Below are 16,723 nucleotides of genomic sequence, written 5' to 3'. Positions count from 1 at the left end.
TGGAGTTTGATGATTCTTGTTTTTAAGGTAGAGCTATCTCCCAGTAATTTTGTTTTGTCCTTTGGAATTAAGGTTCTTCCTCAAAATAATACAGAAATACTTAGTGAGTGCTTGAAGCTTCACTTTAGTGCTTCAGAATTGAGTTATATGTAACGGAACACCATTTTACAGATGGGAAAATTGAGATTAAGTGACTTCCTTGCCGGTGAACAAACTGGGACTAAAATCCTTGGGTGTCCTATCAAGCCACTCCTGTGACCTGTCTGTATTATGTTAGCTAGGATGTAACATCAAATATTTAGCACTTCATTTTCTTTTGTTTACATGTCCTTTACTATTCCTATGGTACCTCCCTCCAGCTCCTTTAAAAGATGTTGTACCCTTCAAAGATACACAGTCTGCATGCAGGCTCTTTGGTGTCTGTCCCCACCAAGAAAGCACAGCGTATTTGTTTCATCTACTTCAGCAACTCTCTAAATGATCAGATCCTCTCAAGTTAGCAGAAGTTAACATGGCCACCAAAAGCAGCCATCCTGGCTGCCTCCTCTGTCCTTTGGGCTGCCATGGTTGTGTGGAGAGAGGAGGTTGTACTGCAGCTGAGAGACTGTTTCTTATCCTAGACTAAGATGCTCATCTGACTCTGGCTTGACATGTTTTATCAAAGAGCTGGTACATGGAAAACAGTGTCGTTGCCAGAAATACCTGAGGAAACAGTCTGGGAACTGCTGTCCCCATAGGACTTCTGCTAGAGAAAATTGTTGCATACTAGTCTCCTGTTCTGGTATCTTCGTGGACCTTTGATCCTTGTACAACATTGACTAGCGATACAAAGAGCCAAGAAATTCTCAGTTTTGAAAATATAAAATAGATATCAGGGAGTTATGGGCTGAAAAATACAAAGGTAAGGGAGGAAGCTGACAGCTCAGGTACACTACAGCATGTGGAAATGTGAGGACTTGAAGAGGCTGGCTTTGTTACTGTGCAGCAGCTGAGATACGGCAACAAAATACAGATGTAGTTCTGTTTTACAGCAAAATCTATTTCATTGTATAAGAAGGCTTCCTAAGGTGAATTTATAGAATGAAATAAGGAAAGAAGAGTCTTATTCCCGTTATGGTATGCAGCATGGGTAAAGATGACACTTTTTTTTTCCGCTTGTTCCTGCCAACATCTTGCAGTTCAAACAATGTGAGGATTTCCAGTCTGGGAAACTGACTCATGCTTTGAAACTTTTGACTTTCAGGAACTCTTATGTCAGACTTCGACACCTTTGCACTAACACCTGGGTTCATAGTACCAATATCCCTATTGATAAAGAAGAGGAGAAACCTGTGATGCTTAAAGTAAGTTCTGTTACTTTATGTAAGCACGTCCTTTGATTCCTGTACTTTGACAAAAGTGTTGTTGGCAGAAGTTCCAGTCCCTTGAGACTGCTGGGTTTGTCAAACAGCAAGCAGCGTAACAGTAATGAATGGTGCCTGCGCAATATATTTTATCTTAAAGTCTAGGTTTTCATGGTAGTTTAGTAGTTACACTGTTCGATTTCTTTTGTGCACGAGGAGGATGTTTTTCCACTGTTTACAGCAACATTTTGCAATCTCACCTGATGTTTCTCTGGATTTAGGAACAGCTTTGAGCTTGCAGAGAGTGGTCCTGTTCTCAAAGTTTGACTTCATCAGTATTCTCATACTGTCTAAGTGGAGCGTGGCTTTTCTTCTGTTTAATTTTCACTATGTGAATCGCTACTTTGTTTTCTGCTTTTTGGTTTGATGATAAAACTTCTCTGGGTTTCAGATTGGTACTTCTCCAGTGAAAGAGGACAAAGAAGCTTTTGCTATAGTACCAGTTTCCCCTGCAGAGGTTCGGGACTTGGATTTTGCAAATGATGCAAGTAAGGTTTTAGGTTCCATTGCTGGCAAATTGGAAAAGGGAACAATAACCCAGAATGAAAGAAGGTAAGGTAATAAGAATTTGGTTCAGATAATGTTGTTTCCTTTACTCAGTAACTGTTTGAAAATTTTATCTATGTTAGCTATCTTCAGAAGAGGGATTTTGTTTCTGCCTTGATGAGATTTAAACAAAAAAAAAAAAGTTGATGGTTTTATTGTTGACGTGTCCATAGTGGAGGTTCTCAAGCCTATTCTGTCAAGCCCTCCCTGTCGCTCTGTGAAATGAGAGCATGAGAACTGTTGTTGTGAACTTGGAGGAATAATCCACAGCATACCTTTCTTGTCGGGCTTTGCAAATTGAGTGTGGGAATTTATAATCCATCTTGTGAAGACTGAACATATGACTTATTGCAAATCCTCTGACATTATCCGTGAAAAGTACGTGGCCACACAAAAACAGCACAGAGTCGACTGGGTAAAACCAAGGCCTGTGAGCTTCTGTAGCCAGTGTCTTTTATTTGGCCTTGGGAGAGATTATCACCCGATTTATGTTATTTTTTCTGGCAAGTTAAAGAACTGCCAAATAGAACTTGGCGAGCATATAGTTGCCCTAAAGCGATACTGTTGTCTTACTGCTGCTATGGTTTAGCTATTAGACACTAAGGCTATGGCAATAGGGAGCATAAGTTCCTAATTTTAAGTTCTGTACAACCCTATGTGCTTTATCCAGCATCTGAGTCAGTCTCTAATTGATGTTCTTGTTTCACTTAGCATTTTGAAGTCTATGTAAACTTACACTGACACTGTTCTTTTAATAGATAGAATTTGTAGTCTTGGATTAACAACTTCTGGCTTTCCTCTAGATCTGTTACCAAATTGTTGGAAGATTTGGTCTACTTTGTTACTGGTGGAACTAATTCTGGACAAGATGTCCTTGAAGTGGTATTTTCTAAACCTAATAGAGAACGGCAAAAACTCATGAGAGAACAGAATATTCTAAAGCAGGTAGGCTGCATTTTTCTCTAAAATCTGCCTACAAAGAGAGGTTGTCAGAAAAGAGAACCTAATAATAGAGAACCTGGCCAAATTATTGGGACCCAAAGATCCTTTGAGTTTCTAGCTTTCAGCAGGCTCTTGGCAGTGGACTGTAGGCATACCCTTGCTAGAAGGAAAAATTACAGATTACGGTGTTGAAAAAAGGTGATCAACCATGTCTTCTGTCCAGGCTACTCTGTGGCCAGGAAACTTGGTAACTATAGTGTATTTCTGATGTACCTTTTAGAAATTTAAAGACACTGACACAGTGCTTTTACACTAATTTTAGTCAGGTGAAGGCAGTGTCTCATGGGATTTTATCTTTGTTTTTTAATTAATCTATAGATTTTCAAGTTGTTGCAAGCACCATTTACAGACAGTGGTGATGGCCCGATGTTGCGCTTGGAGGAGCTTGGAGACCAGCGTCATGCTCCTTTCAGACACATATGCCGGCTTTGCTACAGAGTGCTGAGACACTCTCAGCAGGATTACAGAAAGAATCAGGTTTGAAATGTGTCTGTAGCTTTCAATGGCATTAACATTGATCCCGTGCTCCAAAAAAAATACAAAAGCTGCATCCCATTAATTAAACGCTGCTATGCTGTGCTGTGATTGTACAGTCAGCAAGAGATTTTGAGATTGCTCAGTTTTACTCCATCTGGCATTTTTCATCTCTATCAGAGACTATATGCAGTGTAATTAGTACCAGTTCCAAGGGGAGTTTAAAGAAAACAATGGAATTTCTGACTGTCAAATTCAGGTGAATCGTAAGACTTTCTTCACTCTTGTTTACTACAAGCTCCATTGAAAGTTGACCTGTGTATTAAGGCTGTTCATTTATTTTTTGCCATTTATTAGAAACAAACTCGTACGAGATGAGGATAAATGCCTTGGCAGTGTCTAGCCCAGGAGGGAGGGAGGTGTTAAGGTTATCTGTCATCGCTTGTTTTCTCTCAAAAGAAGAACCATTTGAATCTAATCCAGTTTGCTTCTTGGGGTGTTGACATTGACGAACATCTTACTGTTTTCTGTTATTGAGCACTTTCTTAAAATCTGAGAATTAATTGCAACACCTTCCTTCTTCCCCCTATGTTTTGAAGGAATACATTGCAAAGCAGTTTGGCTTCATGCAGAAGCAAATTGGCTATGATGTCTTGGCTGAGGACACTATCACAGCACTGCTTCATAACAATCGCAAGCTCTTGGAGAAGCACATCACAGCTGCCGAGATTGACACTTTTGTTAGTCTCGTGAGGAAAAATAGGGAGCCCAGGTGAGATCTACGTTTTTGAGTATATGATTACCCTTTTCCTCTTAGCCTTCTGAGAAAATTCTTTACCTGCCAACTTGCTAGTAAGGAAGCACAGCTCGTTCACTTCTTCTTTGGCACTCACCATTAACTTCCCCCTCGGGCAACAGTCTCGCTCTGCAATGTTAAAATGGAGTTCTGAATGTTTTCTTTCTGAAATGTAGATTGCTTCAGTCTAGATCTCAACAAGGATTGATATCATTTTGGCTCGCGTTTTCCAACAGGTTTTTGGATTACCTCTCAGATCTGTGCGTTTCCATGAACAAGTCTATTCCAGTGACACAGGAGTTGATTTGTAAAGCCGTGCTGAATCCAGCAAATGCAGACATTCTCATTGAAACTAAGTAAGTTAATGCCTTTAAAGATGGTTTTCCTAGTGTGAAACAGAAGGAAGGTGATTCAAAGCTGAGAGCACTGCTGGCATGACTAGAGAAAGCAGTTAAGTATGTGTGGGGTCCTCTTCAAATACACAGTAAATGGGTATTGATGGCAGCAGACGTCTGCCATATGCATTCTCAGTCCTGCAGTCAGAGAAATCTTTCAGATATCTCACGTTTGATCAAAGTAGACAGACTTTGCAGGAAGGTGTGCAGGGTCCTGTGGGCCTGATCCTCGTCTGGGCTTCAGGCTTTCCTCCATAAGCTGTCTGAAGCGAGCGAGCGCTTCTTGGGCGCGTGCCTGCTCAGCTTAGCTTGCAGCAAAGCAGAAGCTGACGCATCTCTGCTCACCCGGTTCTCCCTCTGCGGTTAGGATTTTGGTCTCCAGCTCTCAGCATTGCCCTGCCATTGCTGAAGCATCATAGCAGGCACCAAATCCCAGTTGTTCTTCATAAAGAAGGGTTTATTCGATATGTGGAATAGGGCATAGGTAATAATTACCAAAATACTGCAAAAGGGAAGCAGGTCTTTGTCAGGTAGTATTTAAAACACAAATGAATGAGAGTATTCTTGCGCACATAATTCTCTTCATGAAATCATAAAGACTGTATTTATTTTGACCAGCACTTAAACTTGCTATATCACTTATTTGTTCTTATCCTTGTGTATTTAATTTGTCTTTTTTTCAAATGTATGATCTTTTTTCTATAAGTCCCCAAAGCCTTTTTGGTTTCAGTAGCTGATTTGTTTCTAGTTATTTCACCACGTAAGCATAAAGAAGTTCTGATCCGTTTGGCATTTATGTGATACAGAACTAATCAATTTTTAGATATTTTTATTAACCAAATCCTTTTCTTTGTCTGTTGAACAATCTTTGAATTGGTTCTCCCATAAAGTTGTTTTTGAAAGCCAGTTAGTCGTGTCTTTAACTTCCTTGTTTCTTCATCAATTGAATGGAGCTGAAATGTTGGTCTTTTTAAGGCTGAACGGGAAGCTTATAATCTAAATTCATTCTAACCTAATGCTTTTAATAATAAACCCCGAAGTTTTTATGTAGTAAAATGCTACTGCTGAAAGAGTAAGAAATTCTGCTTTTACTTCACAGAGCTGAGCAATAACATTTGTTTTCTGAATGCAGGTGAGATCATAAAATTAGTTACTTCTATATCACCAGTACATTTTAGCAAGTGTCTTTTTTAGCAAGTGTCTTAAAAGAAATGTTCTAAAAGATCTGCATGGATCTTGGCAGTTTGTAACCTAACCTAACTTTCTTCTGGCAGGCTGGTCCTCTCTCGATTTGAGTTTGAAGAAGTGTCAAGTGGAGAAAATGCCTTGGAAGTTGGAGAAGATGAGGAAGAAGTGTGGTTGTTCTGGAGAGACAGTAACAAGGAAATCCGCAGTAAGAGTATCAGAGAGTTGGCTCAGGATGCTAAGGAAGGGCAGAAGGAAGATCGAGACGTACTCAGCTACTACAGGTTAACAGCATGCGCAGTAGTCGGCTAGCAAAGTTCAGCAAGGCTGAGTGGGGAAGCCTTTGGAATATAGGCTGTAGTTGGTTTGGGAGAAAGGGTACTGGTTTCGTGGACAAAATAGCTGTTAGAGAGTGAGAATGATGTCTCTTTGAAGTGACAGCTAAAAGCACAAAGTTATTCGCGGTGAGAAGTCCAATTATCAGGATAATCAAGTTCAAACTGATTTAAAAAAAAATAGTTGAGACTTATAGTGCATTGAATTTGCACAGCACTTAATGCCTGTATTTCTGCTTGATTTCCTCATAAGTGGGTGTTATAAGAGAGCCTGTATGTTAACTGCTTAGGATACCTGTGTTTGGATGGTAGTTGGGGTGAACAACTGCTTGCAGGAAGAACAGGATTTCAGTGTGCAGATGGCTTTGCTTTTGGTTTTAAAGAAGTCACTGCTGTTCTCCCTGCCTTTAAAATTTCTCTCTAAGCTCAAAGCCTTTAGTGGTCCTGTAGTTCTCAGCAGGACAAAATGTGAAGTTATGAAAATGCCACAAGTTTGGTTTGATTAATGTGCAGTGCTCTTTTGTACAGCTTAAGCTATGCTTTTAGCAGTTCCTAATGTGAAGCGATGTTTCCAGATGACTTGACAAGACACCAAGTTCTTGGCATAGTGTAAGATCAGGTTTCAGCCCAGACCAAATTCCTGTGTCTGGGTTATAAACTTCTGAGAGTAGTTTGACAGACTCAATTGTGGTGATGCAGAAAGTACAACTAGATTTTTCTATTTTTTACTAGCTGTCTTATTTTGCATTATCTCTTCTATTGAAATGGTTGTTGCAGCAGACTTCCTAATACGTGGGGCTTTTGAGCCTATTGGAGGGTTGAGCTCAAAAGGACACCACTTGTGTATATATTTTTAAACATTGTATCTGCTTTCAAAATAATTTTCTTGCACTCATTTTTAAGTAGAATTGATAGTGTTAATTATTTTTAGTCTACATTATAGACTCGTGAACATGCTTAAAACAAGGGTTTAGGATACAGTTTGGTCAAATTTCCTTGAGAAGTGCTGAGAGTGAAAAGGTTTCAATTAAATGTTCATTTTTTTAGGAAAGCTCATGGTTGACACTGTTCAACACAAGCCTGTATGAGTGCTCATGAATGCTGGACATGTGCTTTATGACTAAAGGCTAATTATCAGTCCTTAATATGCATGCCTTAAATGCCAGTTGCTTGCTTTTAGTTTATGGACTGAAAAGCTTAGGAATTAAGTTTAGTTTTTCTCTACCAATTCTTTGACTGAAGGGAGCAGAGCTCGGTAGCTGTTTAATGAAATACCTGATTTTTAACGATTCTGTAGTCCACCTACATTGTTGCCTCAGTGAACAACTGTGGCTTCAGCATCAGTAGTAAGTGTTTGGTCTTCTACATGATTTAGGCTGAGTTGCCTTAACTGTTCTTTGGATTATTCTGTAGCTTTCATAAACAACATTACTTAATTCTATGTAACTCTCAGGGAAATACGATGACTCCTTTTATTTTATTTTTCCATTGCTACCTCTTACTAGTGTTTGATGAGTACTTTATTCTTTCCATAATAAGCATAGCTATATTACTGGAAAATATAAGAGTCATTCTGTTAATACATGTAAAAGCATATCAGTACTATACCCAGTGGACGTTTCAGGAAATTAAAATGTAAGCTGTTTGTTTATGTATTATTTTCCCCCTGAAGATACCAACTAAACCTCTTTGCTAGAATGTGCCTTGATCGGCAGTACTTAGCCATAAATGAAATATCTGGCCAGCTGGATGTGGACCTCATTCTCCGTTGCATGTCTGATGAAAACTTGCCATATGATCTGAGAGCATCTTTCTGCCGGCTAATGCTTCATATGCACGTTGATCGTGACCCCCAAGAACAAGTAACACCAGTGAAGTATGCTCGTCTGTGGTCTGAAATACCTTCTGAAATTGCTATTGATGAGTAAGTACTTGCTGGAATGGTGTGGGAAAGGAAATTACATCACTCTTGATTTTTAAAACAAAACCAGATCAATCCTAAACCCATGCATTATTTATACTGTTTCTGTTTAAAAATAATAAAAAAATAAAATAAAATCCATAACACATTCAAACCCTGTAGTTTCATTTGCTTGTAATGTTTGCTGGAGAGAACATTCCTGAGAACAAAATAACCTTCCTGTGTATGCATGGTGTAAGCTATGAGGCAGTAGGGGTTTGTCTCCAAAACCCGCAGTGATCACCGTGATGGTCTGTGTCTGATTTGGGTGATCTGACGAGTGACCTAGCCCTGGGGAGTGAAAGCAAAGGAGGACTATTTAATTTTTCCTCCTGCCTTATTTGATTAGAGCATAGACTCTTCAGGGCAGATTGTCCATACGGTAACTCACACAATCAAAAGCAAAAAAAAAAGGGGGAAGATGCTGAAGCAAGTAATGTGCTGGAGACAGAGTCATGTTCCTTAACCGCCAATGGAAAGTACTGTGATACAGTGGTGAAAAACCTGTATAAAACCACAGCTCAAGTGGACACATGATTTCTTGACCGTAGGCTTGTATTAACTCTTTATAGCACAAATAATGTAAAATTTGTAGTTCTTCACCTGTTCAGAACTCAATTTTTTCAGTTGGAGAAAATGAACATTTAAAATTTGTGTTAAATGTTAGGAATTTGAGTCTTGTCAGTATTAGTACTGGTGGTTAGTGGTTTCTTGGTTTTCCCTCCCTTCCCTCCTTGCTAGCCTGTTTTTCTTTTCTGAGAGATACACAATAGATCATATTCAACTTTAAATGTCAAAATAGAAAAACAAATGGCTTCAGGTCTGGCAGAGGCTAAACAGTGATATGTGATGTAACAGGAAAACCAAAGCAGTTAGTGGAAGGTGGTGGGGATTGTCTTTTTTTCGAATGCTTTCTGCACATGTTGAGAAACAAACCTAGAATTTATATTAAGAAAAATTAATGTCTACTTTGCATATATATTGCTTTTATTTGGAGGGAAAATAGCATCCACAGTCAGCATCTCTTGGCCACATTCATTCTCCTTAATGCTGTACATAGCTTGTCATTGTTTCCACTAAAATAATAAGGGTTTCTTCTTTTATTTATTGGGACAAAATTCTCTTTTTTTGTTTTCCTCAGAGATTTTTAAATAGTGCAAAATGAGCATATGGGATAAAACAGCAAAAGCCAGGAAATTATGGTGTCAGCTTCCTGACTCCCTCGTTTGGATAAATTATTTAACAGCCTTTAACTTCTTAGATTTTTGACAAACCAATGAAAATTGTGTCGGGGGAAAAGAGCCCTGTGTATTTGCATGCTAAGTTTTGTGTTTTGTTTTGTTTTTTGTTTTGTTTTTTTTTCCCTCTTCAGCTATGATAGCAGTGGAACTTCCAAAGATGAAATTAAGGAGAGATTTGCACAAACAATGGAATTTGTAGAGGAATATTTAAGAGATGTGGTGTGTCAGAGGTTCCCTTTCTCTGATAAAGAGAAAAATAAGCTCACTTTTGAGGTAGTTATCCAGTTCTGATTTTATCTTTTTTTTTTTTTTTTGTGGAATGTTGGTACTTTTTTCAACACCAGGTAGATTGGCAAGTAATTAGTGACTGCTGAGCCTCAGCAGGCTTTTCCTTTCCACTGTAGTCCTTTTTCCTCGTGCAAGCAACCCCACTGAAGTTTGTGAGTTTGCAGTGATAGTTCTTGAAATACAATTAACGAATGTGAGCTTATGTCTTAGATTTGCAGCAGCCTTGTTTACTTTTTGTGCTCTCAATGTTATTGCAAGGTCAAGCTTTACTGGAATAAATAGTCTCGAAAACTAACTGCTATGTCTGCATGCACAGATAGTCTCTAGAGCTTACAATATTACTCACGAAGAGAGCAATACAGTGTCCTGTGACTTACAGACCTATTAAAAGTCTGTCTGTGCAAATAAAATGTAGCAAATCCATACAGTAGCATTTCCTAAATAACAGTTAATTTAAGAAAAGATATGATGTTTCTACAGAAAAAAAACCAAAAGCATTTGAAGAAATATACCTCAGATAATGGGGCTACATTAAATATTTGCACTGTGTGTGAAATTATTATGTGTAGAACTTGAAGCAGTGCATGTGGAGGACTTGTGGGGAAACTTAATAACTTGGTAGCAGTAAGCTGTAGATGTGTGATTTTTTTAAAACTTTTTTTTGTAAGACAAAACCATAAAAAGCATCTGTGCATTCCCTCTAGTCTTGACCTAACTTATCTTTTCTATAATGAGACAAATATGGTATGATTTTGTAGTTATAGAATATTAATTGCAGGTACAGACTGTTACTCCAGGCATTGCAGTATTTGTAGAAAAGTAGAACTTGATAAAACGTAGAACTATACAGTCTTATGGAATTACAAGGTATTATGATAAGAATACGACTCGCAGCTAGGTTCTTTATCTTTTCACTATGTTAAGACAACTTGATTGTGATAGCAAAATGTTTAGTATTAATCAGGCTTTTTATTGTTATTTTGGTAGGTTGTTAACTTAGCCAGGAATCTGATATATTTTGGTTTCTACAACTTCTGTGACCTCCTCAGACTAACCAAAATCCTCCTTGCTATATTAGACTGTGTGCACATCACTACCATCTTCCCTATTACCAAGATGGCAAAAGGCGAGGAAAGTAAAGGTAAGGCTGAAAAATAATTGGCAGAACAGATCGTTCTTTGGTAGTTTCTAGTTCATCTCAAAATGCCAATGTGAGTTCAAAAATCTTCTACTCCTTTCTGTCCATGGCTTGGTTGTAAAGTTGAGTAATGCCTACGACGGAAGAGGGAGAGGGCAGGGGGTTCTGAAAGTACTGCAGTGCTTCTCTTGACTTCCATCTGCTCCAGGGATTCGGGTGTCCACCTGGCCTTGTTTGATGTTGAGACAATTTCTCTTCGTAGGAAGTGGAGGGTCCTTGTCCTGTTAATGCAGTCCCATTACACCATCATAACCTTACCTGTTTACCTACCTCTCTGAAGGGAGCAATGTGATGAGATCAATCCACGGAGTCGGTGAGCTGATGACCCAGGTGGTGCTCAGAGGCGGTGGGTTCTTGCCCATGACTCCGCTTGCTGCTGCTCCTGAGGGTAACGTCAAGCAGAGTGAACCAGAGAAAGAGGACATCCTGGTAATGGACACAAAGCTGAAGATCATCGAAATACTTCAGGTACTAGCAACACAGATTAGCGTAGCATCTTGTGCTGTCTTTAATCTAAGCATTAATATAGTGCCATGCTGCTTTTAATTCTTTCCTGCCTCCTATGTGCCTTTTTCAAACTGGTAAAATGTTACAAGGGTGACTTTCAGGCATGCAGCACTCAACTTGCATGTGACAATATTATGCCATTACTGAAACAATTTAATAAAAATGGGTTTGCAATAGACATCTGCATATTTACCAGTGATTTCTAAATATCTGACTTCCTGAAGTGGAGAGTTCATTTTCCACTTTACTGTCTTAGTAATTTCTCTGAGTCTATAGAACCATCTTGTTAAGTGCCCCAAGGAAGGGGGAGATACTTGAGACTCCTCATAGAGCCATCAGCCTGAAATGTTTTTTATGTGTGCACATTTGCCAGTCTCGCTGTCTCTTCCATCTCTGTCTGGCTTTTCTGACTTGTTCACTCCTAAGTCTTAGGGACACAGAGAGAAAAGTGTTTTTCCCCTTTCCACAGCGCTGCCTTGACCTAGATGTGGCTACAAACTTACTGCACCGAAATCCATCTTCCCTTCCTCAGCGTAGGAGTCCCTTTTTTGTACAGCAGCTTCATGGGCAAGTTCAGGGGGCCCGGAATGCTTCAAAAGCCTTGTGGGCGAAAGTATGTGAAGCAGCAGGAAAGCCATGGTGTACCTTCCCTGTGCCCCCGTGGGAGGCTCTGCACGTAGCTGGGTTTGAGGTTATGCCCTTCCCCTCAGCAGCAGATGCAGCACGTAGGGGAGGCTTGATTCACTTCCTTTCACCGTTGCTAATTTTAGTTAAAACCAGAACTTCTCCTATGGCCCGGCATGTGCAATGGGATATTTTAGTCTGCCAGTATTTCCCCTGTTACCGTGGTCTATTGAAACTGGCATTAAGCATTTTCCCCTAAATCTGAGAGAACCGCAAAGTGTTCTTTGCGTTGTACTTCTTTCCTCAAAAGGGAGGAAGACCACCGAGAAGGTGGTCCCTGCTGTGCTGGAGGTTTCATGGGCACTAGCTCGTAGAGCCCACCCGAACTGGTGGCTGTGGTGTGGCAGCAGCAGCCTGGCTCTTGGCAGCTCACGTTCAGCTGCTTCTGCGACAGCACCCCGGGAGTGAGCACGAGGAGGAGAGCAGTGCTGGTCTGTTAGAGTCCTGCTGGTCTGAGAACGGAGACAGAAATGCTGCTTTCCTTTCCTTGGGGGGGGAGGATGCGGGCATCGGGCAATAATGAGGGATCAAAACTCTGCCAAAATCTCTCACAAGTATTTATTACTTTGTGTATATCACGTGCTTGTTGAAATCACTAAACAAATTCTGATACTGAATCAGATCTGATTCATCTGAATCATCAAATACTGAATTCTGGGGAAACATTTGCGTACCTTTTCTCCAAGTTAAATCCCCAACTTTACTATGTTGATCTTGCATGTTGGTAGCACTGCATTATGTGTAAATTGTACATGTGCTGAAATAAGCAAGTTATTTCAACATTTTTACTACTTCTGTATCATTAGTTTATTTTGAATGTGAGATTGGACTACAGAATCTCCTGCCTACTTTGTATATTTAAACATGAATTTGATGAAAGCAATGCCCAGATGTCTGAATCACCAACTGGAAGCAGTAATCAAGAAATGCCAGCTAATGTACCAGGTTAGTTACTTTGCAAAGAATGAGTTTGTGTGGGTTAGGGAGGACTCTTTAATCTTACAGGTGCTAATTGGATAATTGATTCAGGTTCTTGCTTTGGCATCTCAGTGGTCCCACTGAAGCAGAGTACCCTGCTAGCAGTGGGAGTAATGAGTAGGGATCATTTCCATGTACCCCAAACAAAACCCAGGATTTATTTGTACTCTCTACTACTTGTTTCCATGTGTTTAAGTGTGACCAAGAGCCTGAAATTCATCCTTTGAAGAAAACCTGAAATAAACTATCACGTGTGATCTGTCATCAACCTCAAATAAAATCTTTTCTATTAATGTTTTTGGGTGAAGGAAAAGGGTCCTCAGAGTAATCTGATTTCCTCCATCCCTTCCCCCCTGCCTGATGCCTCAACCCACCCAAATTTCTCTTTTCCAAAGGTATTGTAGGAAGGCAAGACATCTGGAGGTGTCTGTTTCTCAGTGGTGTTAGACAAGGGTATGAAAGTAAGCTGTTGAGGAGCTTGTCATGTCCAGTGTTGTTCTTAATCGAAAGCAGGATAGTTAGTGGACTGGGTAAATGGGGTGTTGTCAATTGCTCTATTGCTTTCCAGGGGAAAAAGCGTCCTGTAGTTAGGACGTGTACCATGTATGAATAACTGGACTTTAAAAGTGGAGCTTATTAGACATCAAACAGTTTTTCTTCCTCAATTTGGGGACTGTATCTCTAGATGCAAAGGAGAAGGATAAGGAAAATGTGGTTTAGATGCGAAGTCTTCAAAGGAAGGAGACTGTTTCTTTTGATCTCACTTCAAAGGGGATGTGTTTACTTTTTTCTTGGGCTGCCTGTCCGGCAGCCCCCCGGGGTGCCAGGGCCTTCAAAACTGGGCTGGCGGGAGAGCAAGAGCTCTTTCTGTGAGCTGAACTTTGGAAGAAGGAGGGTAAACATTTTCAGCAAGGATGCAAAATCCCTGTGCTCTCTTTCTGTTCCCCTTTGCAAATCTTTGTGCAATATTGAGAGCTCCTAGTCTGTTTTAACATTTTCATTTTTTTATTTCAGAGCATTGGTCATTGCCCATGTGATAATATATACCCTATACTGAAAAATGCAAAGAACTTTTTGTCTATTGAGCCACAGGGGTATTGCTGTCATTGCTGAATTTATTACTTTATAACTTCTCAAGGCTGAAGTTTGGTGTTTCTTGTGGATGGCCCCTCTGAATGACACCAGGTCTCATCAGTGTCCTGGAATGATGCTGGTGCAATCTAAAAATAGGCAAGGGAGGAATAAGCCTGGATGTTGCTGAAATTATTATGCAGTTTAATTTGTGAGCTGAGTACAGGTTAATATATTGTCTTATGTTATCTTAGCAGGCTGCTTCAGTAATCTTTCAGCATTCCTTTCAGCTTCTTAAGACCCCCTTGCTTACACCTACATCACCACTTGCTGTTTAAAATGGTTTTAGGCTGTAAAAACAGCATTGGTACAACAAATACGTAATGTATTTGTCTTTTTTTTTTTTCAGGAGCCCTAGACTTTGAACATATTGAAGAACAAGCCGAGGGGATCTTTGGCGGAAGGAAAGTATCTCTTCGCTAGTGCTAATCAAGGGGTAGCTCAGCAGTTCCCAGGCTGCAGCCCTTAGGGCTCCCGAGGAGTGTGGATTGCAGCTGAAAGTGAGGTGGTGGCTGGGAAAAGGTTGGAAGCAGCTGCCAGTTACCTAGGCTTCATTTTGAAATGCCTTTGATGCAGCTCAAAGTAGTGTCCATTTGGATTAAAAGCCACAAATAAGGGACGACAGGGGTCCTTCAGCCAGAAAGATCTTCATGGGAGGCTTTCACTTGTGTGGGTGAAAGCCAAGTTGTAGGATAAGTACATCCGAATGTTGCAGTGAAGTCTTAGGTGGAAAAGTTTGTGTAGGCAAGGATTGGGACTTTTTACTGAGATAGATACATATTTAGCCACCCTTTTTTTGTCTAATGCAGCAGTAAACTGCACATGCATGACAGAAGAAAGCAAGCTTCCATACCTGCCTTCCTGCTGGAGCAACTTATATCCTTTCTTAAATCACAGGACAGCTAGTCAGTGACAGAGTCCAAATACTTGAGCTTGTCCTTAAGCTGCTCAGAGTTGCAGTTTTTTTCTGTAAACCTAAGATAACTGAGTTCTTAAATGAAGGCAGAAGGGGGGAGAGAGAGGTTCACTTACAGAATTAATAACCAGAAGTTTTAATGTAAGCATGCAGACTCGGTTGGAAGCAGAATACAGAAATGATTCAGGGGGCACTGACAGGAAAAAAAAATACAACACAAGTTTCTCATGCTCAGAAAAGAGGTGCAAGGGAAATAGAGGGAGGAGGAGGATTTCAAGTGCTTGACTTAATTAGCATTACAACCTGGATACTGAGGTAGGGTTCTGTTTCACAAATAGTGAGAAAGGTTAATAGCAGGAATAGGCAAGAACTATTTGAGCCATAGGTTGAGGCTGACACAGGGACAAATATTTTGGCATAGTTTAACCCCGAAAAATGTACGTTGGATAATGTAAGCTGAGCGAACAATGATTAGCGAGATTCTGGAATAGCCTCCCTATTAAGCAGTACACCAAAAAACCCTGTGTGTCTTAAAATAGCACTTGATTTGATAAATTTCCCCCTTATTTAAAAGTAAGAAAAAAGGTTTTCTGCCACTGCTGACTGGTCTGAAGAACCTGCTAGTTAACTCCTACACTCTTGTTTTCAGTGAGGAGAACACACCGCTGGATTTAGATGATCATGGTGGCAGAACGTTTCTCAGAGTTTTGTTGCATTTAACAATGCATGATTATCCTCCTCTGGTGTCTGGAGCACTTCAGCTACTCTTCCGGCACTTTAGTCAGAGACAAGAAGTCCTTCAAGCTTTTAAGCAGGTATGTATCTGTATTAAGAGCGTCATTTCTCATCTGAATGTATATGTTGCAGCTAAAAAACAATCCTTTTGTGCAACTAATGGATTGCATTCATGTAAGGTTCAACTGCTTGTTACCAGCCAAGATGTTGACAACTACAAGCAGATAAAACAAGATTTGGACCAGCTGAGGTCTATTGTGGAAAAATCGGAGCTTTGGGTGTACAAAGGCCAAGGTCCTGATGAGACTATGGATGGAGTGCAAGGTGAAAACGAACATAAGAAAAAAGAGGTAATTAGGTTGTGTTTGCTCAAATTCATGTGTTAATATTTTATGAAGATGTAACTGTTTCTAGAAATGTGACAAAAAGGATCTTTCCAGCACACTGCATAGCCTGGTGAGCCTGTCTGTATTGCTTTTAGATTAATCCAAGAATAAGAGGAGAACTTGAGCTAGTTTATGCCAATTAGTCTCAAGTGGAAACTGCTCAGGATCCTCATCTTTTGGCTCTAACAGAGCAGTTGGTTTGGGTTTGCTCTGGCTCCTGACTTGTGCCCTTTCAGCCCTGACAGATTGCATGGGTTTTGTATGGTCAAAAGTACCTCAAATAATCTAAGGGCAGAGCTGTGAACTGTTCAGGTGTGATGCATTTTGAATCATGGCACTGGGATTAAATGACAGAAGAGAACAGTGCTTTATCTGTACCTGATAATATGGACTTTCTTGGCATGCACATCTGGCTTAGAACTAATTAAACACCTTTTGCCTCCATATAATTTCCAATCATATAGAAAAGACTGGGTGAGCGAATTCAAGTATTCCCTGGGTTATGAGCATTTATTGTTGGAAGGAAGTAATTAACTTATTGCTTTCCTTGCACATAGTACTGT

The 16,723-nt window shown here is 40.0% G+C and overlaps 1 protein-coding gene across 3 annotated transcripts in view; it reads left to right on the top strand.

Annotated features, from left to right (window-relative positions):
• Positions 1 to 16,723, top strand: part of ITPR1 (inositol 1,4,5-trisphosphate receptor type 1) — a 180,177-nt gene that overhangs the window by 64,473 nt on the left and 98,981 nt on the right. For all 3 annotated transcript variants that reach the window (XM_075053126.1, XM_075053125.1, XM_075053124.1), the window contains 15 exons: positions 1,244 to 1,343; positions 1,795 to 1,955; positions 2,753 to 2,894; positions 3,270 to 3,428; positions 4,025 to 4,197; positions 4,458 to 4,577; positions 5,891 to 6,085; positions 7,809 to 8,060; positions 9,469 to 9,610; positions 10,613 to 10,766; positions 11,104 to 11,291; positions 12,821 to 12,959; positions 14,473 to 14,531; positions 15,693 to 15,854; positions 15,954 to 16,124. In XM_075053126.1, the coding sequence (XP_074909227.1) occupies positions 1,244 to 1,343; positions 1,795 to 1,955; positions 2,753 to 2,894; positions 3,270 to 3,428; positions 4,025 to 4,197; positions 4,458 to 4,577; positions 5,891 to 6,085; positions 7,809 to 8,060; positions 9,469 to 9,610; positions 10,613 to 10,766; positions 11,104 to 11,291; positions 12,821 to 12,959; positions 14,473 to 14,531; positions 15,693 to 15,854; positions 15,954 to 16,124 (2,317 nt within the window). The remainder of the gene's footprint in view (positions 1 to 1,243; positions 1,344 to 1,794; positions 1,956 to 2,752; positions 2,895 to 3,269; positions 3,429 to 4,024; positions 4,198 to 4,457; positions 4,578 to 5,890; positions 6,086 to 7,808; positions 8,061 to 9,468; positions 9,611 to 10,612; positions 10,767 to 11,103; positions 11,292 to 12,820; positions 12,960 to 14,472; positions 14,532 to 15,692; positions 15,855 to 15,953; positions 16,125 to 16,723) is intronic.

The sequence above is a fragment of the Buteo buteo genome, chromosome 21 (assembly GCF_964188355.1).
Source record: "Buteo buteo chromosome 21, bButBut1.hap1.1, whole genome shotgun sequence".
NCBI lineage: Eukaryota > Metazoa > Chordata > Aves > Accipitriformes > Accipitridae > Buteo > Buteo buteo.
The sequence above is the reverse complement of the archived record's forward strand: the minus strand, read 5'-3'. Positions and strand labels throughout refer to the sequence as shown.